The 25,935-nt window shown below is 39.6% G+C and overlaps 2 protein-coding genes across 6 annotated transcripts in view; one reads left to right on the forward strand and one right to left on the reverse strand.

Annotated features, from left to right (window-relative positions):
• The window catches only part of KLHDC1 (kelch domain containing 1), a 61,022-nt gene that overhangs the window by 27,131 nt on the left and 7,956 nt on the right, over positions 1 to 25,935 (reverse strand). For all 5 annotated transcript variants that reach the window (XR_007727209.1, XM_050796918.1, XM_050796917.1 and 2 more), the window contains exons 2-6: positions 17,859 to 17,929; positions 17,258 to 17,375; positions 16,695 to 16,813; positions 3,515 to 3,593; positions 1,363 to 1,446 (exon numbers count right to left, since the gene is read on the reverse strand). Coding sequence is in view for 4 of the 5 variants with exons in the window: in XM_050796918.1 (XP_050652875.1) it covers positions 1,363 to 1,446; positions 3,515 to 3,593; positions 16,695 to 16,813; positions 17,258 to 17,375; positions 17,859 to 17,929 (471 nt within the window). In the remaining variant the exon portion in view is untranslated. The remainder of the gene's footprint in view (positions 1 to 1,362; positions 1,447 to 3,514; positions 3,594 to 16,694; positions 16,814 to 17,257; positions 17,376 to 17,858; positions 17,930 to 25,935) is intronic.
• LOC126958542 (40S ribosomal protein S18-like) lies at positions 4,938 to 5,456 on the forward strand. Its single transcript, XM_050796951.1, has one exon. It carries the CDS (start codon positions 4,971 to 4,973, stop codon positions 5,427 to 5,429), a length of 459 nt encoding a protein of 152 aa, XP_050652908.1. The 5' UTR covers positions 4,938 to 4,970; the 3' UTR covers positions 5,430 to 5,456.

A 25,935-nucleotide genomic window follows, 5' to 3' on the forward strand; every position in this document is an offset into this window, starting at 1 on the left:
CGCATGCCGCCACGCCCAGCTAATTTATTTTGTATTTTTAGTAGAGACGGGGTTTCAAGGTGTTGCCCAGGATGGTCTCAAACTTCTGAGCTCAGGCAATCCGCCCGCCTCTGGCTCCCAAAGTGCTAGGATTACAGGCATGAGCCACCAAGCCCGGCCCTTTTCTAAGACTAATATATAGACGTTGAGAGAGTACAATACAAATAACTGTGTGTGTAACCAGGACCATATTCCCTCCTAAATGAGCCAATGTGTCTGCCATAGACGGAATGAAACAAGCACACAAAGAGAAGCAGAGAAAAGCAGACAGAAAGACAGAATGTATTGTAAGGATGCTGAGTAACCTGCTCCGGTTCCTGAGGCCGTGGTCCCTGCGGCTCTTCCTTCTACTTTGTGAGCCATTCCAATATGCTTTCCAGCTATGTGAGAATTCATTATTGCTTAATCTAATTTGAATTTGTTTTTGGTCACTAACAAATGAAAGAAAACTGATAACGTACTTTTTGTCATGCCATAATTGCATCTACCTCTGAATTCAAGGGTATAAAAAACATGGGCTTTGTTATAAAAGGATTTTTAAAAATAGGCCTTTATTAAATCAGGGCATGACACTTGTGGTAAAGAATGATGATGGCACCTCATTAAAAGATTTTTTTCTAGAAAACCTTAGCTGACATGGAGAAGAATATGCATTTTTTTTTTGTTTTATTTATTTATTTTGAGCGATGGGGCTTCGCTATGTTGCCCAGGCTAGAATGCAGTGGAGTGCAGTGGCTATTCACAGATGTGACTGTAGCACACTACAGCCTCAAACTCCTGGACTAAAGTGATCCTCCTGCCTCAGCCTCCTGAGTAGTTGGGACTACAGGTGCCATCTACGGCTCTGATATTTTTCTTAATGCTATTAATGAAAGTACTCTAGAGAACTACTTGGTATGTGATTACAAACCTAATTACAAAAATCCAAATAACAGGTTGGGTGTGGTGACCTATAATGCCTGTAATCTGAGCACTTTGCAAGGCTGAGGTGGGCAGATCGCTTGAGGTCAGGAGTTCGAGACCACTGTGGCCAACATGGTGAAACTCCGTGTCTACTAAAAATACAAAAATTAGCCAGGCATGGTGGCCCGCGCCTGTAGTCCCAGCGGAGGCTGAGGCAGGAGAACCACTTGAACCCGGGAGGCGGAGGTTGCAGTGAGCTGAGATTGTGCCACTGCACTCCAGCCTGGGCAACAAAGCAAGACCCTGTCTCAAAAACATAAAAAAAACAAACAAACAAACAAACAAAAAAACCCCAAAATCCACAGTAAAAAATTGAGTTTTAAATACAAATATATAAAGATGACTTTTTACAACACTTACTTTAATTTCTGGTTGAAACCAAGTCTGTGTCTTTGTGTCAAATATATGGACATCATTATGCCATCCCCAGAATATCTGCTCTTCCTAAAAGAGAAATTTTTTAAATATCTAAAAGCTTTAATAATTTTTACATTATTATTACAGTTTTATCACATATTTACTGGTAAAATAATAGACACCTTACAAAAATAGAGTTAAGTGTTACCATAGTCACAAAGCCAGTGGATACATGGGTTCCTCCCAAAGCATGGTCCCCAGACCAGTAGCAGCACCACCTGGCAACTTTTCTTCTCACAGTAATGTTTGCAGTGAATCATAATTTTACTTGTTGACAATCTTCCAATTTTCTCAAAGGATGATCATTTTTAAAATTGCAGAGGGTAGAATAATGTTTACATTTTTAAATCTGTTTTCCTAAAGTACATGCTCAGAACTCATTTTTGCCATAATAAACTTTAGGGGGTGGGCATGGTTCCTGTTTCCAAAAACTTCTAATCACTTCTACTTCACCAAGCAACTGGTTCTTATAGATTAAACTTACGACCACTCTCTTCTTTTTTTTTAAGATTTCTTTCTTTCTTTTTTTGAGACAGAGTCTCTCTCTGTTGCCCAGGCTGAAGTGCAGTGGCGCGATCTCGGCTCACTGCAACCTCCGTCTCCCGGTTCAAGCGATTCTCCTGCCTCAGCTTCCCGAGTAGCTGGGACTACAGGTGCCTGCCACCGCGCACGGCTAATTTTTTTTTTTGGTATTTTTAGTAGAGACTGGGTTTCACCATGTTAGTCAGGATGGTCTTGATCTCCTGACCGCGTAATCTGCCCACCTCCACCTCCCAAAGTGTTAGGATTACAGGCGTGAGCCACCACGCCCAGCCAACCACTCTCTTCTTTATATCCTAAGATATAAAATTCTTTGTCAGCAAGGTAAAGACTTAGCAGCTATACTGTATTTAGCATCTCCCAGAGTGCTGAAATCCTCTATCACTACTCTAGATGATCTCTGTGCCAGTTTTATATTGTGTGTCAGAAATACATCATTTATTTTTGTCAGGCCTTGTCAAGCAAGACAAATAAGCTAAACAATTTACTTAGTTTAGAATCTATTTTTAAATTTTATTTAAATTGAAACGGTCTCACCATGTTACCCAGGCTGGTCTCAAACTCCTTGGTACAAGTGATCCTTCTGCCTCAGCCTCCCTAGTAGGTGGGATTATAGAAATGTGCCACCACACCCAGCTCATTTAGAGTCTAAATGAAAAAAACCCATTTGTGTTCCAGAAACTTCAGGACATGATATTTAGCTTAGTAACTGTATTGTAGGAGAAAAAAATTGAGTTATTTCACTGATGAATAAAAATAACTAGATATAAATAGAAGTTATATTCCTGAAAATTCTCAGCAATACTTTAAGTAGCAAAGCTTTAATGATATATCATTTTTAAAACTCAAAAACGACATAGAAACATGGGGAATTTTCAAAAATACCCATATACAAAGCAATATACATGAAATGTGTGTGTGTATAAACATATATACACATACACATATATACATGTATATATTTATTTACATTAATAATATAGAATAATACATACTAGTAGAAGGTAAAACTAATAAGACTGCATCTTGGTGAGAGGATCAATGGTTTTTTAAATTATCTGTTTAAAAATTTCATTTTTGTAATTCATAACTTCTTTCATTAATAATGATTTACTGTCTAATCAGTAAGAATAGGTAGAAAAATTAATATCACTACCCATGGACTCTTACCTAGAGGCCAGTCTGACCTATGAATAATTCTAGTGGACATATCTAAAAAGAGATGTATGTCAACAAGAGCTATTGTGGTTAAATATGAACATAATTTTTCTAAGTTGCACTAAAGTCGCTACCTGTCTAACAGAAGCAGGTATCTGTGATTAATGATATAAGAAAAGAAATTACTATGCCAATAGCCATGAAGGCTAATACCACTAGATGAGATACCTCTTGCCAAATGGATACAAATGTTAAAGAGAGAAAACACATTTTTTCATAGTGTCAATTATGACAAATTGGTAGCTCCAAAAATGAGAAAGACCAGGCTCATTATTTCTAAGATGTTGAGGCTACACACTTAATTGGAGGGAAATGTAAACAGTGATTACTATCTTACCCAAGATGCATCATGAACATCAAAACAGTCTTGGAGTTCACTGTGTCTCCTACACCCATAACCACCAAAATATATTAGTCTGAAAAACAAACACAAAAGGACACACTTTAGGAATTGTGTTTCCAGTTTGTTCATAGAAAGCTGAAAAAGATCCTCTCACCTTAACAACCCAAACACAAAATGACAGTTTAAAAAGAATAATTTCAGAGCTGAGGGAACAAAGAGACCTAAATAAACCAATTCCAGAAAGTGATGAGCTCTCAATGGCAAAGAAGAGACCCATAGCTGCTTTCATCCCTTGTGTAACAGCAAGAGGAAGAATCCAGCACACACAGGGTTTGTAAGAAGAAGCTACTCAAATTTTTAACAGCTACATTTATATTGGCATGGCAAATTAGACTTATTTATTCTTTTTGAGACACAGTTTCCCTCTGTCACCCAGGCTTCAGCGCAGTAGCATGAACATGATCTCGGCTCACTGCAATCTCCACCTCCCGGGTTCAAGCAGTCCTCCTGCCTCAGACCCCTGAGTAGCTGTGACTACAGGTGTGTGCCACCATGCCTGGCTAATTTTTGTATTGTTGTAGAGATGGGGTTTCACCATATTGCCCAGGCTGGTCTTGAACTCTTGGGGTCAGGTAATCCTCCCACCCTGGCGTCTCAAAGTGCTGGGATTTACAGGCGTGATATGGTTTGGCTGTGTCCCTACCCAAATTTCATCTTGAATTCCCATGTGCTGTGGGAGGGACCCAATGGGAGGCAACTGAATCATGGGGACAGATCTTTCCCAGGCTGTTCTCGTGATAGTGAATAAGTGTCATGAGATCTGATGGGTTTTTTTTGTTTGTTTGTTTGTTTTGTTTTTTTTTGTTTTTTGAGACAGAGTCTCACTCTTGTCTCCCAGGCTGGAGTGCAGTGGCGTGATCTCTGCTCATGGCAACCTCTGCCTCCCGGAGTGAATCTCCTTCCTCAGCCTCCCGAGTAGCTGGGATTACAGACGCCTGTCACCATGCCTGGCTCATTTTTGTATTCTTAGTAGAGATACGATTTCACCATGTTGGCCAGACTGGTCTCGAACTCCTGACCTCAAGTGATCTGCCCACCTCGGCCTCCCAAAGTGCTGGGATTACAGGCATGAGCCACTGCGCCCACTGATCTGATGGTTTTCAAAAGGGGAGTTTCCCTCCACAAGCTCTCTTCTCTTATCTGCCGCCATGTGAGACTTGCCTTTCACTTTGAGCCATAATTGTGAGGCCTCCCCAGCCACATGGAACTGTAAGTCCAATAAACCTCTTTCTCTTGTAAATTGCCCAGTCTTGGGTATGTCATCATCAGCAGTGTGAAAAACGCCTAATACAAGGCTTGAGCCATGGCGCCCGGCCCCAAATCAGCATCTGAAGAAACCCAGCCGCTCTCTTCCACAGGAGGCCTACAGGCTGCTGCTTGTGCTGCCGCCATGTCTCTAGTGATCCCTGAAAAGTTTCAGCATATTTTGCGAGTACTCAACACCAACATCGACGGGCGGTGGAAAATAGCCTTTGCCGTTACTGCCATTAAGGGTGTGGGCCGAAGATATGCTCATGTGGTGATGAGGAAAGCAGACACTGACCTCACCAAGAGGGCGGGAGAACTCACTGAGGATGAGGTGGAACGTGTGATCACCATTATGCAGAATCCACGCCAGTACAAGATCCCAGACAGGTTCTTGAATAGACAGAAGGATGTAAAGGATGGAAAATATAGCCAGGTCCTAGCCAATGGTCTGGACAACAACCTCCGTAAAGACCTGGAGCGACTGAAGAAGATTCAGGCCCATAGAGGGCTGCGCCACTTCTGGGGCCTTTGTGTCCAAGGCCAGCACACCAAGACCACTGGCCGCCGGGGCCGCACCATGGGTGTGTCCAAGAAGAAATAAGTCTGTAGGCCTTGTCTGTTAATAAATAGTTTATACATCTTAAAAAAAAAAAAGAAAAGAAAAGAAAAAGAAACCCAGCCATAGAGGGAATTTAACCTACTCCTTAACTCTTTCACATAATCTTCAGGGAGGGATGAGGGTCAGTCACCAACAGCTGGAGGCAGAGGAGAGCTGAGAAAATCCCCTTTAGGCAATCTAAGCTTTGGACTACTAAAGTTTGGGATGCAAACAGGAGATCTGAAAGAAACACCTCAGGGGCATGCCAAACATTTACACCCTATAGAGTACCTGCCCTCCAAAGGCCAGGGGAGGAAATGCAAGGCTGAAAGAGGTCTTCCAGGGTGCAGAAAGCATAAAGTGGGATCAGAGAGCAAAGAGAATTGCCTCGTGGCCCAATGACCTACCAACTGGACTATAAAACATGGAGAGATCTCCCACAGTTCTGAGAGGCAGGAATGCAGCTGTGAAGCACAGCAGAAAATCTCAGTGCTCAAATAGGGATCCCTAGTATAGGAAAGTACTGTTCTAAAACATTTGAAGCCAGAGGTAAAACTCAGTCAAACTAAAGCTACAACAAAGCCCAAATACAAATTACCTACAAATTAGACTGACTCAGCTCTTACTCTAGCAACCTAAAAAAGAAGAAAGGGCATGTCCCTTTCTGAAGATAAATATAATTTATTCCAATCTTTACTGTTCTTTCAGACAGAAGATCTGGCATATAATTTAAAAACTACAGGGAGGTTGAGGCAGGCGGATTGCTTGAGGGCAGGAGTTTGAGATCAGCCTAGGCAACATAAGGAGACCTGTCTCCACAAGAAATTAAAAAAAAAAAAAAAAAGGAAAGAAAGGTGTGGCAGTGCATACCTGTAGTCTCAGCTACCCAGGTGGCTGAGGTGGGAAGACTGCTTGAACTCAGAGTTCAAGGTTGTACTGAGTTATGATCACACCACTGCACTCCAGCCTGAGTGAGATGAGACCTTGTCTCAGTTGTACCCAGTTATGATCACATCACTGCACTCCAGCCTGGGTAAGAGTGAGACCTTGTCTCAGTTGTACCGAGTCACCACTGCACTCCAGCCTGAGTGAGGTGAGACCTTGTCTCAGTTGTATCGAGTTATGATCACACCACTGCACTCCAGCCTGAGTGAGGTGAGACCTTGTCTCAGTTGTACCGAGCCACCACTGCACTACAGCCTGAGTGAGAGTGAGACCTTGTCTCAAAAAAATAAAAATTACAAAATACACAAAAAGGCACAAAAAAGCGGCCCATGATGATGAAAGAAAAGACTCAATATAAATAGACTCAGAAAGAGGTGGTCTAGATAATGGAATTATCAGAAAGGGCCTTTAAAAAAACTATGATGAGGATACTAATAGTGGAAAAATGTGGACAACATGCAGGAATAAATGGTTAATTTGAGCAAAGAGAAAGAAACATAAAAAAGAACTAAATGGAAATGCTAAAAATAGAAAATAAGATGTCAGAACTAAAGAATTCATTATATAGGTTAAACAGCAAACTTTTAAAAAAAATTTCCTTTCTGGAACTTGATAATTAATAAACTTGGCACAGCAATGGAAAACATCAGTAAACTTGAAGACAAGTCAATAGATTCATAAAAAATATCCAAGTTAAAACACAAAGAAAAGGAAAGAATGGGAGGAAAAGAAACAGGTAGCCAAAGCTTTGTGGAACAGTATCAAAATGGTCTAACATACATGTAATGGGAGTCCCAGAAGGGGAGACAAAGAAATATGGCAAAGAAATATTTGATAATTTAATTACTAAGAAACTGATGGAAGCTATCAACCTCCAAACCCAAGAAGCTCAGCACACTCCAAGTAAGATAAATACAAAGGAACTACACCAAGGCATAATTAATCAAATTATTTAAGGGCAAAAATACAGAAAAGATAAAGACAAAAAAAAAGACATATACAGAGAAACAAAAACACAAATGAGGGTAAATTTGTCACAAAAAAGATGGAAGCCAGACTGGGCACAGTGGGTCACACCTGCAATACCAGCAATGTGGTGGGCTGAGGCAGGAGGACTGCTTGAACCCAGAAGTTTCAGGTCTGCCTGGGCAACATAGTGAGATCCCCATCTCTACAAAAAATAAAAAAAGGCTGAGCGCTGTGGCTTATGCCTGTAATCTCAGCACTTTGGGAGGCCAAGGCAGGCGGATCACCTGAGGTCAGGAGTTTGAGACGAGCCTGACCAACATGGAGAAACCCCATCGCTACTAAAACTACAAAATTAGCTGGGTTTGGTGGCGCATGCCTGTAATCCCAGCTACCCAGGAGGCTGAGACAGGAGAATTGCTTGAACCCGGGAGACAGAGGTTGCGGTGAGCCAAGATTGCGCCATTGCACTTCAGCCTGGGCAACAACGGCAAAGCTCTGTCTCAAAAAAAAAAAAAAAATTAGCTGAGTGTGGTGGCATGCACTTGTAGTCCTAGCTACTTGAGAGGAGGAAGGAGGAATACTTGAGCCCAGGAGTCTGAGGCTGCAGTGAGCCATGATTACATCACTGCACTTCAGCCTGGGTGAGTGATGGAGTGAGACCAACCCTATAACACAAAAATAATAATAATAAATAAAGGAAATAAATAAAAGTAAGAAAGGAAAGGAAGAAAAAAGAGAAAGAAAAATGGAGGCCAAAAAGCAATGTAATAAAACCTGTAAAGTGCTGAGAGAAAAAAAATCCTGTTAACCCAAATGGTCAAAGAAGAAATCATAAGGGAAATTAGAAATTACCTTGAGATAAATGAAAACAAAAACAACAAAACTTATGAGATGCAGCGAAGGCAGGGCTCAGAGGGAAATGTATCACTATAAATGCCTACATTAAAAATAAAATCTCAAATCCATAACGTAACTGTACAAGTTAAGGAACTAGACAAGAACAAACTAAACTTACAGAGAGCAGAAGGAAGAAAATGATAAAGGTTGGAGGCGAGATAAAATAGTGAATAGAAAAACAATCAAGAAAAACAACAGACCAGACAGGGTGGCTCATGGCTGTAATCCCAGCACTTCTGAGAGGCCAAGGCAGGCTGATCACTTCAGGTCAGGAGTTCGAGACCAGCTTGGCCAACATGGTGAAACCCGTCTCTACTAAAAATATAAAAAAATTAGGTGGGTGTGGTGGCAGGCGGCTGTAATCCCAGCTACTTGGGAGGCTGAGGCAGGAGAATCGCTTGAACCCAGGAGGTGGGGGTTGCAGTGAGCCACGATCACGTCACTGCACTCCAACCTGGGCAACAGAGTGAACAGAGTGAGACTACGACTCAAAAAAAAGAAAGAAAAGAAAAGAAAAGAAAAGAAAAGAAAAGAAAGAAAAGCAACAAAACAAAAGTTGATTCTTTGAAAAGATCAACAAAATTGACAAATGCTTAGACAGCTGTACTAAGAAAAAAGTGAGCAGATTCAAATTACTAAAATCAGAAGTGAAGATACTACAGAATAAAAAGGATGACAAAAGAACACTATGCTGGGCATGCTGGTTCACATCTTTAATCCCAGCACTTTGGGAGGCCGAGGTTGGCAGATTGCCTGAGTCCAGGAGTTCAAGACCAGCCTGGCCAACATGGTGAAACCTTATCTCTAAAAGTACAAAAAACTCAGCTGTGCGTGATCGCGTGCAACTGTAGTCCTGCCTGTTTGGGAGGCTGAGGTGGGAGAATCACCTGAGCTTAGGAGGTAGAGGCTGCAGCAAACCAAGACAGTACCACTACACTCCTGCCTGGGCAACCAGAGTGAGACCCTGTTTCAAAAACAAACAAACAACAACAACAACAAAAAAAAAAACAGAATACCATGAAGAAGGGTATATCAACAAGTTGGATAACTTAGATGAAATGGAAAACTTCCCGGAAAGACGCACACCCTCAATGCCGGGCACAGTGGTTCATGCCTGTAATCCTAGCAATTTGGGAGGCTGCGGTGAAAGGATCACTTGAAGCCAAGAGTCTGAGACCAGCCTGGCAACATAATGAGACCCTATCCCTACAAATAATAAAAATCTTAGTCAGGGATGGTGGCACGTGCCTGTAGTCCCAGCTATTCAGGAGGCTGAGGTGGAAGGACTGCTTGAGGGTTCAAGGAGTTCAAAGCTGCAGTAAGCCATGATAGCACCACTGCACTCCAGTCTGGGTAACAGAGAAAGACCCTGACTCTTATAAAAACAAAAACAAAATATATCTCAAGAAGAAATAGAAAATCTGAATAAACCTATAACAAGTAAGACGATTGAATCAGTAATCAAAACCCTCCCAAGAAAGAAAAGCCCAAGACCAAATGGCTTCACTGGCGAATTCTACCATATATTTTAAAAAGAATTAACACCAATCCCACTCAAACTCTTCCAAAAAAAAAAAAAGAAAAAAAGTGAGGAGGGAATACTTCCTAACTTAGTTTGAGACTAGCATTACCATGATACCAAAGCAAGACAAATAAAATACAACTAAATATATCTGATAAGGGATCAACACCCAGAATACATAAAGTACTACTGTAACGTAACATCAAAAAGACAGACAACTCGTTTTTTTAAATGGGTAAACGATTTGAATAGACCTTTCTCCAAAGAAGATGTACAAATGTCCAATAAGCTAACATCATTAGTCATTAGGAAAATACAAATCAAAATCACAATGAAATGCTATTTCACATCTGCTAGTATAGCTATTATTAAACACATACACACACACACACACACACACACACACCAAAATAAGCATAGGTGAGGATGTGGGGAAACTGGAAACCTTGTTTCTTGCTGGTGGGAGTGTAAAATGGTATAATCACTAAGGAAGATAGTTGGTGGTTCCTCAAAAACTGAAACATAGATTCATCAAATGACCCAGCAGTTCTATTCTTAACATATATACTCAAAAGAATTGAAAATTGAATCAAACAAAGTTATATGCCAACACTGACAGCAGCATTATTCACAAATAGCCAAAAGGTAGAAACAACCCAAGCATCTATCAACATATAAATGGCTAAACAACATGCGGTATATATATACAGTGGAATATTACTCAGCAATAAAAAGGAATAATATATGCTACAACATAATGCACCTTGAAAACATCATGTTAAGTGAAATAAGGCAGACAAAAAGAACAAACATTTTATAATTCAATTTTTATGACATACCTATTATCTGCTTATTCGTAAATTATTATAGACGGAAAGATTAGAGGTCACCAGGGGTTGGAAAGAAGGGAGAATGGGGAGATATTGCTTAATGGGTACAGAGTTTCTGTTTGGAGTAATTAAAAAGTTTGGAAGTAGGTACTGGTGATGGTTGCACAACATTATGAAGGTAATTAATGCCACTGGATTGTATACTTAATATAGTTAAAATGAAAAATTTTATGTTTTATGTATTTACCACAACCTTTCAAAAAGGTGTAGCAAGCCGGGTGTGGTATCTCATGGCTGTAATCCCAGCACTTTGGGAGGCTGAGGTGGGCGGATCACCTGAGGTCTGGAGTTTGAGACCAGCCTGGCCAACATGGTGAAACCCTGTCTCAACCAAAAATACAAAAATTATCTGGGCATGGTGGCAGGCACCTGTAACCCCAGCTATTTGGGAGGCTGAAGCAGGAGAATCCCTTGAACCAGGAGGCAGAGGTTGCAGTGAGTAGAGATCACGTCACTGCACTCCAGCCTGGGTGACAAGAGCTAGACTGTCTCAAAAAAAAAAAAAAAAGCATAGCAAAAGGCAAGTCTCCCTCCTACTCTGTCACTTAATTCCCTTGCCTAGGGCAATCACTGTTACTGGTTTCTTTTACATATTAACAACAACAAAAAAACCTTTAAAGGTCCAAAAATATAGGGTAGATTAACCTGGAAAAACAAAGGCAGAAAACCATAGTGGCTTACAGAAACACACGTCATTGTCATAAGCATTCAAAGATATTCCCTTTATATAAGCCTATGTAAGGTTCAGCGATAGAGTTCAGTCCTATGTTTGCCTCTAGCCCTTAAAATGCTTTTTGCAAACGAAAATGACAAAAAGTTAAGCATAACCAGGAAGCAAATCAACAAAGCTATCAATTACTCCTCCTAAAAAATTATGTATATACCTGTGAATAAAATTCAATGATATGTTGAAATACTTGTTACAACCAAGTAAGATTTATATCAGAAACACGAGTATATCATATTAGAAAATATTTAATGACATCAGTACTTAAATGAGAAAAAAACCTCAAACGACTTTAAAAGAAAAAGTATTTAATAAAAATCAATACTCATTGCTCATAAACATCTAGGTTTAAAAGGTAAGGTTATGTTTTATCTTTTATTTTTTATATACATATCTTTTTTTTTTTTTTTTTTTTTAAAGACAGAGTCTTGCTCTGTCGCCCAGGCTGGAGTGCAGTGGCGCAATCTCGGCTCACTGCAAGCTCCTGAGTAGCTGGGACTACAGGCGCCCGCCACCGTGCCCGGTTAAGTTTTTGTATTTTTAGTAGAGACGGGGTTTCACCATGGTCTCGATCTCCTGACCTCGTGTCACCCGCCTCGGCCTCCCAAAGTGCTGGGATTACAGGCGTGAGCCACCGCGCCTGGACTATTTTTTTTTTTTTTTAGACAGAGTTTCACTCTTGTCACCCAGGCTGGAGTGTAATGGTACAAGGTACAACCTTAGGTCACTGAAACCTCCGCCTCCCAGGTTCAAGCAATTCTCTTGCCTCAGCCTCCTGAGTAGCTGGGACTACAAGTGACTGCCACCACGCAAAAAAATAATCTTTGTATTTTTAATAGAGATAGGGTTTCACTATGTTGGCCAGGCTGGTCTCGAACTCCTGACCTCAAGTGATCTGCCTGCCTCGGCCTCCTAAAGTGCTGGGCTTACAGGCGTGAGCCACTGCATCTGGTCTGTATTTTATATTTTATATATACTTTTATATATACTTAATATACTTAATATAATAAAGTAGGCTGGGCGTGGTGGCTCACGCCTGTAATCCCAGCACTTTGGGAGGCTGAGGCGGTCAGATCATGAGGTCAAGAGATCAAAACCATCCTTGCCAACATGGTGAAACCCCGTCTCTACTAAAAATACAAATATTAGCTGGGCGTGGTGGTGCATGCCTGTAATCCCAGCTACTCGGGAGGCTGAGGCAGGAGAATAGCTTGAACCAGGGAGTCGGAGGTTGCAGTGAGCCAAGATCATGCCACTGCACTCCAGCCTGGGTGACAGAATGAGACTCTGTCTCATAAAAAAATAATAATAAAGTAAAAAATATATAAATACATATACACTTAATATAATAAATATACATAATATAAAATATATAATATATAATATATTAAGTATGCATTATATATAAAATATAAAATATATAAAAATAAGTCTCCATATATATGGAAATAAAGTATATATATATTTTCCATATATATGGAAATAAAGTGTACATGTAATTTCCATATATATGGAAAATAAAGTATATACAAATATATATTAAGTATATATGTAAAAGTATATATAATATATAGACATATTTTATATTATATATACTATGTGTTAAGTATATGTTAAAGAATATATTAAATAACATATACTATACATGCATAGTGTATGAGTCAGGGTATTTGAGTCAAATACTATACTATACATGAGTATATGAGTCAAATACTATACTATTCATATCCTCCTGCCTCAGCCTCCCAAGTAGCTGGGACCACAGGTGCATAGCATGCCAACCACACCTGGCTATTTTTTTTCTAAATTTAGTAAAGATGGGGTTTTGCCATGTTGGCCAGGCTGGTCTCCAACTCCTGGCCCCAAGTGATCCTCCTACCGCAGCCCCCCAAAATGCTGGGATTATAGGCGAGAGCCACTAGGGAAGGTCGACATCAAATATTTCAAATCTCTGATTTTAAAATGGTAATTTAAAACCTTACTGACCACTTTGAAGGATACTAGAGAAATGACTCCTGAACACTGATCCAAAAGGGGAAAGAATCAAGCATTTATCCTGATTTTCCTATACAGTACCTTAGGGTTAATAAACAGTTAAAGAAAGCTTCTTTTTATAGAAGTATTCCACTAACAAATTAAGAACAAATAATAGAATTAGAATATCATCACTTTGCATATTCTTGTACAAAAATGGATCTAGGCAACAATCATCGGTGCTTGCTAACATACAGAGACAACCAAACATGTGCCTACTAATGTCTAAAAATAGTTAGCTATGGGCCGGGCGCGGTGGCTCACGCCTGTAATCCCAGCACTTTGGAAGGCCGAGGCGGGTGGATCACGAAGTCAGGATATGGAGACCATCCTGGCTAACATGGTAAAACCCCGTCTCTACTAAAAATACAAAAAAAAAAAAAAAAAAAAAATACCCGGGTGTGGTGGCGGGTGCCTGTAGTTTTAGCTACTCAGGAGGCTGAGACAGGAGAATGGCGTGAACCCAGGAGGCGGAGCTTGCAGTGAGCAGAGATCGCACCACTGCACTCCAGGCTGGGTGACAGAGCGAGACTCCATCTCAAAAAAAAAAAAAAAAAAAGCTATGGGCCAGGCGTCCTGGCTCACGCCTGTAATCCCAGCACTTTCGGAGGCCGAGGAGGGTGGATCACCTGAGGTCAGGAAGTCAGGAGTTCAATACCAGCCTGGTTAACATGGTGAAACCCCGTCTCTACTAAAAAATACAAAAATTAAGCCGGGTGCGGTGATTCATGCCTGTAATCCCAGCACTTTGGGAGGCGGAGGCAGGAGGATCACGAGGTCAGAAGTTCGAGACCAGCCTGGCCAATATGGTGAAACCCCGTCTCTACTAAAAATACAAACAACAACAACAACAACAAAAAAAAACTAGCCAGGCGTGGCGGCACACGCCTGTAGTCCCAGCTTCGGGAGGCTGAGGCAGAAGAATCGCTTGAACCCAGGAGGCAGAGGTTGCAGTGAGCCGAGATTCCACCACTGCACTTCATCCTCGGCAATAGAGGGGGACTCTATCCGTCTCAAAAAAAAAAAAAAAAAAAATTAGCCAGGCATGGTGGTAGGTGCCTGTAATCCCAGCTACTTAGGAGGCTGAGCTCACAGGAGAATCACTTGAACCCAGGAGGCGGAGGTTGCAGTGAGCTGAGATCGCACCATTGCACTCCAGCCTAGGCAACAGAGGAAGACTCCATCTCAAAACAAACAAACAAACAAACATAGCTATGAAGTACTTTTTATTTGCTCCCAAACCAACAACCAACACAAGAACATTAATTTGCTTAAGTTTCTAGATCTAAGTACCAATTTACAGAAAATAGAAGGTGTAGATGAATACGTTAAATGATATCAGAGATACAACCAACACAGTGCAGACTATTGGGATTCTACAGCCAAATGACATGGTTTCTTTATCAAATAAATTTCAAGAACAAAACAACAAAAAAAGACCAAAAGGAAATATCTAGAATAAAAGCAACTTGAAAGGCATATTGGCCGGGTGCAGTGGCTCATGCCTGTAATCCCAGCACCTTGGGAGGCCAAGGCAGGTGGATCACAAGGTCAGATTGAGACCATCCTGGCTAACACGGTAAAACCTGGTCTCTACTAAAAATACAAAAAAATTAGCCAGGCATGGTGGTATATGCCTGTCGTCCCAGCTACTCAGGAGGGTGAGGCAGGAGAATTGCTTGAACTTGGGAGGCAGAGGTTACAGTGAGCCGAAATGGCACCACTGCATTCCAGCCTGGGCGACAGAGAGAGATTCTGCCTTAAAAAAAAAAAAAAAGAAAAAAAGAAAAAAAAGACATATAAATTGATTGCAATGTATAGACCTTATCTAGTCCTCTACTGAACAAATTGTTTAAAAACATTTAAGAGACAAACAAGCAAATCTGAAAACTGGAAATTGAATACCGAATGATATTTTAAAACACAAATAAAATTTAATAAAGTAATTAGCAATGAAGAAAACCCTTAAAACAAAAAATATAAGAACTCAAATAACAAAGTTGATGGCCATAAAATATGAGGAGCTGAAACAGAATTGTTAGAAATTAGGAAAGAAGGCCAGGCACAGTGGCTCACACCTGTAATCCCAGCACTTTGGGAGCCAAGGCGGGTAAATCATGAGGTCAGGAGTTCGAGACTAGCCTGGCCAACATGGCGAAACCCCATCTCTACTAAAAATACAAAAATTAGGGCCAGGCGCGGTGGCTCATGCTTGTAATCCCAGCACTTTGGGAGGCCGAGGCTGGGGGACCACAAGCACAGGGGATTGAGATCATCCTGGCTAACACAGTGAAACACAGTCTCTACTAAAAATACAAAAAAAATTAGCCAGCGTGGTAGCACACCCCTATTGTCCCAGTTACTTGGGAGGCTGAGGCAAGAGAATTGCTTGAACCTGGGAGGTGGAGGTTGCAGTGAGCTAAGATCGCGCCACTGCATTCCAGCCTAGGTGATAGAGTGAGACTGTCTCAAAAATAAATAAATAAATAAAATAAAAACACAAAAATTAGCCGAGCATGGTGGCAGGCGCCTGTAATCCCAGCTACTCAGGAGGCTGAGGCCAGAGAATCGCTTGAACCTGGGAGGCAGAGGTTGCAGTGAGCAGAGATCATGCCATTGCACTCCAGCCTGAGTGACAGAGTGAGGCTCCATCTCCAAAAAACAAAAAACAAAAAATCAGGAAAGAAATAAAAGGGGAGAAAAACTCATTTCAGAAATGAAGACAGTGTTACAAATAGCAAAGAGACAATTATCACAGAAAATACAGTAAAGGACATAAAGAATAAAAATGTGAAAAACCACAAAGAATAGTTAAAAAGAATTAGCAAGAAATGATAAACAGGGAGTGGGGAGCTAAAATGTTCATCACTAAAGTTCCCCTTCTTCCCAAAAATGGAACAGAAGGATTACAAACGTAACTCGCAAAAACTGGTGTTGAAGGAATGGGAGGCAGAGAGGGATGAAGAGGCTACCATCTAGTTTTATTGATGCTCAGAGTAGGGAAATGATAGATGTTGTTCAGAGAAAAAGAATGAGTAATATGTGAAAGTATAAACATAAGCACTGGATTTACTCAAGGTCCTACCCAGTGCAATAAGGAAACAAAAAGTTTAAAGATTAGAAAGGAAGAAATACAACGGGCATTATCCACAGATATTCCGATTATTTAGAAAATCAATTGCTATCCTGAAAAAACTCATACCTTTAAGTGTTCTGTATTTTAGCCAAAAGTTATTATCTTTGCTTAGGTAGACATAATGCATTAAGTGCAACTGCTGCATTACCTGTCTTTATATACCCAGCAGGAAAGTTTATCACGTGGTGTGGGTGGTTGTCCTTCAAAGTTGGTGATTTTTTCCCAAATGTAGGTTCCATCTCGTGTTCGTAAATTAACAAAATAAAGCTTTAAAAGACGAGAACACTATTAGCAGACACGGCATTTAAAAATTAAATCTACATCAGAGGGAATGTGATCCAAGAATTAATACTATTTTTTTCTTTTTAATAGGTAAGCTTGTTACCTATTAAAAATTAAAAATTGTAGAATTAATAAAAACGAGACTGTTTTAGGAGTAAAAATGATATATAAAACATATTAAAATAGGTCTTTCCCATCCTGCTCTTATCCTATGAATATCAATTAAATATGCAGTTAATTCCGAAGCAGAAAGACACAGAAGAAGAGAAGAGCAGAACTGCTGCATTTTCAATCTAGCTTTAAAATCTTTAATCATAAGTTTAAGGTTTTCTATATATATCTTCTTTTTAAAATATTTGTAACTTGTGAGATGAAATGATACATTAAATATTACATTTTGCTGCACTCTTGAATTAAAGAAATTATTACTCGATTGCTGTATCCTTTGTCATCATATCCTCCAAAAATGTACAGCTTTCCATTAATGCAAGCACCACAGCTTCCTGACATGGAGGCTGGGAGTTCTCCTTCCATGAGGTGCATTCTCCTGCAGCAAGAATAACACGGAATCCCATAACTTTCCAGAAAGGCAAATTAAAATTCTCTTTAAACTCCATGAGTACTTTTGTCAGTGAAAACTGTCACTGTCAATTACAATTATAATGTAATGGTGACCAATAATGTAAAAACTCTAAGAAGATCCAGGGTAAAAATTTTTCAATTTGCTGGGGGGAAAAAAAAAAAAAATCACAAAAATTTCACACATCACTAGAACTGGGAATTTGCAGAATAAAACAAAATCTTCAGAGACAGCACTGGTCTTGAGAGAAATACTAAAAGACAAAAAATGGAGCAGGCAAGACAGCAGGGGAATGAAAGCGTCAGAAAATTAAAGCATTGAAAGAAAAGGAAAGAGAGACTTCAAAAATGTAGCAGTATATTCAAAGTATGGTCTCAAATTCCCTAAAGTCTACAGAAACATTTATAATAGAAATTAAGATCAGACAGTATGCAATTTAAAATTACTTACCACAACCCACTATCAATATCATAGGTCCAAATTTCATCATTAGGCAAATATACTTCATTGTCTTCAATAGACTAAAAATACAGAATACATAAAATTATGTTTATCAAGTACATAGCAAACAGTTACACAGCTTCTCAGGATGAGAAAAATTGCTAGGAAAATATATAAAACACAAAAGAAGGCTCAAGGATTTTTTTCAATATAAAATAAAATATATCAAAAGAAAACGAAAGAAAGATTTTCTAAGAGAAAGTGGGAAAACAATAAAGGATCCAAATAAAACATAGCAAGTATATAAGTCTCAAGAAAATACTTAGGACAATTAAACCTTTAAAAGGGGCTTTATGTAAAACAAAACAGCAAAACAATAAGATTTAGAGCAGAATATTAAAGACTATAAAGCCAGGAAGAAAAAGATCATCAAAAAAGGGCAATATATTTTGGGTGACAGGAAGTATTAATGGAGGAAATTTTTAAAAGATACAACTAAATATCTTATTAAGATATCTCAGATACTTTAATTCACTGAACATATTTTTTCAGTGCCTACTATATGCAAGGCATAGTATTAGTTGTTCATTAAATCTAGAATATAAGGATCACAATACATTTAACTAGTCAAAATGACAACTCTGAACTTGAATAATCTCTAAAGAAGCTGATCACAAATAGAATAGCACATTCTTACATTCATGATGAAAACAGAAGTCAGACTTGTATAACAATCTTACTTATTTTGAGCTTAAACAAACTTAGGGCTTAAAATAAATTTTTACATAAATCTGTCATAGTTCTCAGAATCTATATAATAATTCAAACATAACCAGCTGGGCACAGTGGCTCAGCCAGCACTTTGTAATCCCAGCACAGTGTAATCCCAGCACTTTGGGAGGCTGAGGCAGGTGGATCACCTGAGGTTAGAAGTTTGAGACCAGCCTGGCCAACATAGTGAAACTCCACCTCTACTAAAAATACAAAAAACCTAGCTGGGCATGGTGGCATATGCCTGTAATCCCAGCTACTCAGGAGGCTGGGGGAGGAGAATTGCTTGAACCTGGGAGGCAGAGGTTGCAGTGAGCTGAAATCGTGACACTGCACTCCAGCCTGGACAAAAGAGTGAGAATTCGTCTCAAAAACAAACAAAACAAACAAACAAACAAACAAAAAACTAGAATTTTAAAATAGCACTTTAAGAATTTCTAAAACTATATAATACATAAGTTATTAACATGCTAAGAAGATTTAGCTGTTTCTCACTATATGTTCTTTAAATTTAAAAATAGGCCGGGTATAGTGGCTCATTCCTGTAATCCCAGCACTTTGGGAGGCCAAGGCAGGAGGACTGCTTGAATCCAGGAATTCAAGACCAGCCTGGGCATCATAGCCAGACCCTGTCTCTAAAAAAAAAAAAAAAAAAAAACAAACCAAAAAAACCAAAATATTAGTTAGGCCTGGTGGCACACGCCTCTAGTCCTAGCTACTCAGGAGGCTGCGGTGGGAGGATCACTTGAGCTCACGAGTTCGAGGCTGCAGTGAGCTATGCTAGTACCAATGCACTCCAGCCTAGGTGAAAGAGGCAGACCCTGTTTCTTAAAAAAAAAAAAAAAAAGGCCGGGTGTGGTGGCTCACGCCTGTAATCCCAGCACTTTGGCAGGCAGAGGCAGGTGGATCACGAGGTCAAGAGATCGAGACCATCCTGGCCAACATGGTGAAACCTCATCTCTACTAAAAATACAAAAATCAGTTGGGCGTGGTGGCGCGTGCCTGTAATCCCAGCAACTTGGGAGGCTGAGGCAGGTGAATCACTTGAACCCTGGAGATGGAGGTTGCAGTGAGCTGAGACTGTGCCACTGCACTCTAGCCTAGGCAACAGATGGAGACTCTGTCTCAACAAAAAAAAAAAAAAAAAAAAAAGAGTATCTTGTCTACCATCTCTCTCTCTCTCTCTCTCTCTCTCTCTCTCTCTCTCTCTCTCTCTCTCTCTCTCTGTCACACACACACACACACACACACACACACACACACGTAAAAAGAGAAAACTGTTGTATTACTTCCAAGGAAATTAAACTTACACTCATGTCTGAGTCTTTTCAATAGATGGTGCAAAAGAATAAAACTAGACTCCTATCTTTCACCATATACAAAAATAACATCAAAATGGAATAAAGACTTAAATCTAAGACTTCAAACTATAAAACTACTACAAGAAAACAGGGTGGAAACTCTCCAGGACATTGGTCTGGGCAAAAATTTCTTGAATAATACCCCACAGGCACAGGGCACCAAAGCAAAAATGGACAAATGGGATCATATCAATTTTAAATGCTTCTGCACAGTGAAGGGAACAATCAACAAAATGAAGTGACAACCTACAGAATGAGAGAAAACATTTGCAAACTTCCCATCTGACAAGGGATTAATAACCAGAATATATAAGGAGCTCAAACGACTCTACAGGAAAAAAAAAATCTAACAATCTAATTTAAAAATGGGCAAAATATTTGTATGCACATTTCTCCAAAGACATATGAATGGCAAACAGGCACAGGAAAAGGTACTCAACATCACTGATCATCAGAGAAATGCAAATCAAAACTACAATGAGATATCATCTCACTTCAGTTAAAATGGCTTTTATCCAAAAGAAAGGCAATAACAAATGCTGGCAAGGAAGTGAAGAAAAGGGAACCCTCATACACTGTTGGTGGGAATGTAAATTAGTACAACTACTATGGAGAACAGTTTGGAGGTTCCTTAAAAAATTAAAAATAGAGCCACCATATGATCCAGCACCCCCACTGCTAGATATATATGCAAAAGAAAGGAAATCAGTGTATTGCAGAAATATCTGCACTCCCATGTTTGTTGCAGCACTGTTCACAATACCCAAAATTTGGAAGCAACTTGTGTCCATCAGCACATGAATGAATAAAGAAAATGTGGTACTCATACACAATGGAGTACCATTCCACTATAAAAAAGAATGAGATCCTGTTATTTGCAGTAACATGGATGGAACTGGAGGTCATTAGCTAAGTGAAATAAGCCAGACACAGAAAGACAAACATCACATGCTCTTACGTGAGATGTAAAAATCAAAACAACTGACCTCATGGAAATAGAGAGCAGAAGGACAGTTACCAGAGGCTAGGAAGGGTAGTGGGAGGGTGGCGGTGGGTGGGTAGGGATGGCTAATGGGTACCAAAAAATAGTTAGAAAGAATAAGACCTAGTATTTGATAGCACAATAGGGTGACTATAGTCAATAATAATTGTACATTTCAAAATAACTAAAAGAATGTAATTGGATTGTCTGCAACACAAAGGATAAATACTTGAGGGGATAGATGCCCCATTTTATATGATGTGACTATTATGCATTGCATGCCTGTATCAATATCTCATGCATCCCATAAATATATATACCTACTATGTACTCACAAAAATTAAAATAAAAAAAATTTCAAACAGTGAAAAAACATAAACTTACACTCATGTCTGACTGAGGAATCCATATTAAAATGTCTAAGTAAACAAATAATTTTAAGAAGGGGAGCTACTGAATAAGCATTAGGTTCCAGTAGTCTCATGTGTACTCCTTTACAAAAGAAATATTATAGGCTGGGTGCAGTGGCTCACACCTGTAATCCTAGCACTTTGGGAGGCTGAGGCAAGCAGATCACAAGGTCAGGAGTTTGAGACCAGCCTGGCCAATATGGTGAAACCCTGTCTCTACTAAAAATACAAAAAAATTAGCCAGGCGTGATGGCAGGCGCCTGTAGTCTTAGCTACTTGGGAGGCTGAGGCAGGAGAACTGCTTGAACCCAGGAGGCGGAGGTTGCAGTCAGCTGAGATCATGCCACTGCACTCTAGCCTGGATGACAGAGCAAGACTCCATCTCAAAAAAAAAAAAAAAGAAATATTATGAAAGTGAATTGTCATTATTCTGTTTAAGTCCTTTCAATGGCTCTCTCTTGCTTTTAGCATAATCTAAAATGTTTATGATTCTATATTATATGGTACCTGCTGTCCCTCGAAATTTCAAGTTGCCTTTCACACACAGTACGCGTTCAGTGCTTAAACATCTCCTAGTTCCTTGCTATGATAGGACCATTCATCTATTCTCTTTTCTCTTCTTGTAGTGCTCTTTCAGAGTTTGCCTAACTCCTCCTTTTTTGGGAATCAGCTTAAAGGTACTTCTTTAACCTATTCTCTATCATAGTTTAAAGTATTAAGGTCCCCTATTAAAGGCTCTTATAGTCCTGTACTTTCCCTTTGAAGTTCCTTGTCTGTATCACACCCACCCTCACCACTGCTAAACTGTAAGCTTCATGAGCACAGGGATCTTGTCTATCTTGTTATGCTCCCAGAGCCTACTACAGTGCCTCACACATAAAAGACAAATAAAATATTTATTGATTGAGTGAACGGGTAAGTGAATAACATCTGTTAAACTCACTGCACAGTCACTTCAAACTGATATTTTTTAAAAGTCATTTTCCCTAATATCTCAACACAGATAAAGCACAGAATTGAAAAGTTTAGACGTAGCTCCTTCTCACTTTCTCAGAGACTTCCCTCCTACATTATCCCTTCTTTTCCACAAGTTTTCCTTCTCTTTTCTTTTTTTTGAGACGGAGTCTCACTCTGTCACTCAGGCTAGAGTGCAGTGGTGCCATCTTGGCTCACTGCAACCTCCGCCTCCTGGGTTCAAGCAACTCTCCTGCCTCAGCCTCCCAAGTAACTGGGAAATAGGCACCTGCCACCACACCCAGCTAATTTTTGTATTTTTAGTAGAGACAGGGTTTCACCACATTGGTCAGGCTGGTCTCGAACTCCTGACCTTGTGATCCACCTGCCTCGGCCTCCCAAAGTGCTGGGATTACAGGGGCGAGCCACCGCGCCCAGCCCAAGTTTTCCTTATTCCTATCAATACACAAACATGCCTCATCTCATCTTTCAAAAAAAAAAAAATTCTCCCTTGACTCCTCTTCCCATTTCTAGGAATGGTTAGAATATGTTTGACAAGGCCAGGCACAGTGGCTCATGCTTGTAATCCCAGCACTTTGGGAGGCCAAGGTGGGCAGAACACCCGAGGTCAGGAGTTCAAGGCCAGCCTGGTCAACATGGTGAAACTCTGGCCTCTACTAAAAATACAAAAAATTAGCTGGGCGTGGTGGCGGGCACCTGTAATCCCAGCTACTCAGGAGGCTGAGGCACGAGAATTGCTTGAGCCTGGGAGGCAGAGGGTGCAGTGAGCCCAGATTGCACCACTGCACTCCAGCCTGGGCGACAAAGCAAGACTCTGTCTGAAAAAAAAAAAAAAAAAAAAGAAAGAAAAAAGGAAAAAAAAAGAAATAAAAAGACAAGCTATAAATTGAAGACATATTGAACTCACACAATTATGTATTTTAAAACTTGTATAAATTAGTTTTTTTAAAAAAGCAAATAACCCAATAGAAAAAAGAGCAAAAGACATGAGCCAGCATTTTTACAGAAGACACAAATAGTCCATAAAGTCAGACACTCAATTTTATCAGTAACCAAGGGAAATGAAAACAAAAACCACAATGAACTATCATGTTGCACTCACTGGAATGGCAAAAATGTAAGGCCAGATGGTACCAAATGTGTTGTCAAGGATATGGGGCAAGGAAGTGGCTGGTGGGAGTGTAAATTGATACAAATGTTTTGGTAACAGTCTGACATTTCCAAATAATTTTGGAGATGTGCATATCAAGTGAACCAACATTTCATTCATTGGTAGATTCCCTAGGGAATGTACATGCCCTTATGAATACACAATAGGAAGCATGTTATAAGAATGCTTATAATAGCAAAAAATTAGAAATATTCAAATATTCACCAATAATGGAATGGATAAATTGCAGTAAACTCATACAGTAGAATGTTATATAGGATATACATCAAATGAATAGATCCAGAGATGATTTTCAAATTATTTAACAACTGGCTCACACCTGTAATTCCAGCACTTTGGGAGGCCGAGGTGGGTGGATCACCTAAGGTGAGGAGACCAAGATCACCTTGCCCAACATGGTGAAACCCCATCTCTACTAAAAATACAAAAATTAGCTGGGTGTGGTGGTGGGCACCTGTAATTCCAGCTACTTGGGAGGCTGAGGCAGGAGGATCACTTGAACCCAGGAGGTGGAGGTTACAGTGAGCTGAGATCGTGCCACTGCAATCCAGCCTAGGCAACAAGAGTGAAACTCTGTCTCAAAAAAAAAAAAAAAAAATTCATGAAAGAAAACATATGCTATGATTCCAAACCAAATAATATGTCGTTTAGAGATATACATGAGGTACAATTATAAAGAAATTTAAGACAGTGGTAACCTGTATGAGTGGGGGTGCTGGGAGCAATGCAATCAATGCAGGATAAAAGGAAGCTTCTAAGGTATTGTTTATTTCTTAATCTAGAAAAAAACAGTTGTTTACATTTAAATAATACTTATTTTATACATTCTTTTGTACATATATTTCAAATTCAAAAATTAAGTAAATAAAATGGTAAGAAATGAATATTAAGTAGCTCACAGAATCATCAGGGAGGCTGGAGAACCAGACTCTGGTCTATGTAAGGAAAAGCGAGGTCTGAAACCATGCCAAGAGAGCAGGTCTGTGGTCACTGGCGCACACCACACTGCTGCCTTTTATGCAAGGAACTTTGATCTTCCTAAACTGTATTGCAGGCTAAGAATCTTCTACAGGTTGTGGTTTTTTATATCTTTATTCCCAAGTCCAAATCTAGCACAGATTCATCTAACCAATGGAGTCCCAGCCACTTGCCTGCAACCTAGCTGCAAGCGAGGCAGGAAAAGTTAGTACCTGACTTTCAAGTATTTTTATTGGGTACCTACTATGAGTTATAACCAGTTCTAGACATTGAGGATACAACAGAGAACAAGTTATATATCTTATATTTTATGAAGATAAGTAGGAGACAACTAGAAGAAATACCCTGACAATATTCACTCACTAGGGGAATACCACAAATAGAGAAAGGAGGTTTATATTCTGGTCATTTAAAAAGAATGATAAATGTCTTCCATATGACACAGATAACCAATGTGATCATTTATGAATATATAAAGTGGAACTATTAGGTTAAAGAGAAAACACACCTTATACTTTTGATACACATTGCTAAATTTCTCCTCAAAAAGGTTACACAAACTTGTACTCCTATTACCAGCGAACTAGTAATTCATTTCTCCATGCTCTTCATCAAAATTCTTTCTAATCTTTGCAAATTGGAGAAGAAAAACCTCATCGTGATTTTTACCTGGGTTTCTTTCGTTTGTATGATATTTGTATTTATTTTATAAACTGTACTTATCTATTGCTCATTTTTCAATGGGGATGCTATCTGTACCTTTTTTTTTTTTTTTGAGACAGAATTTCACTCTTGTTGCCCAGGCTAGAGTGCAGTGGCGTGATCTTGGCTTACTGCAACCTCTGCCTCCCAGGTTCAAGCGATTCTCCTGTCTCAGCCTCCTGAGTAGCTGGGATTACAGGCCCATGCCACCACGCCCGACTAGTTTTGTATTTTCAGTAGAGACGTGGTTTCACTATGTTGGTCAGGCTGGTCTCGAACTCCCGACCTCAGGTGATCCATCTACCTTGGCCTCCCAAAGTGCTAGGATTACTGGCATAAGCCACCGTGCCTGGCCAAAAATCAGTTTTTTAAAAGTCTGATCTGCCAATTTTTTCCATTATAGCTTTTTCCTCAAGATTTTAGAAGTCATATATTCTCTTCCAGTATTATATAGCTTATTTTTTCTGTATTTAACCCTTCAATCCTAAGGCACCAATAATATTTTCCTCTAGCTATCCTAGGATCATTTATTGCATAAGTGATCATTTTCCCAGATTTGAAAGGCTACCTTTTAAATACAAAATAGTCTTATATTTTTCTCCTTATATGCTTGGCTGTTTTTGTAGTTTTTTCGTTTTTCTTTTTCTTTTTTTTTTTTTTGAGATGGAGTCTTGCTCTGTCGCTCAGGCTGGAGTGCAATAGCGCGATCTTGGCTCATGCAACCTCCACCTCCCGA

The sequence above is a fragment of the Macaca thibetana genome, chromosome 7, assembly GCF_024542745.1.
Source record: "Macaca thibetana thibetana isolate TM-01 chromosome 7, ASM2454274v1, whole genome shotgun sequence".
Classification (NCBI taxonomy): Eukaryota; Metazoa; Chordata; class Mammalia; order Primates; family Cercopithecidae; genus Macaca; species Macaca thibetana.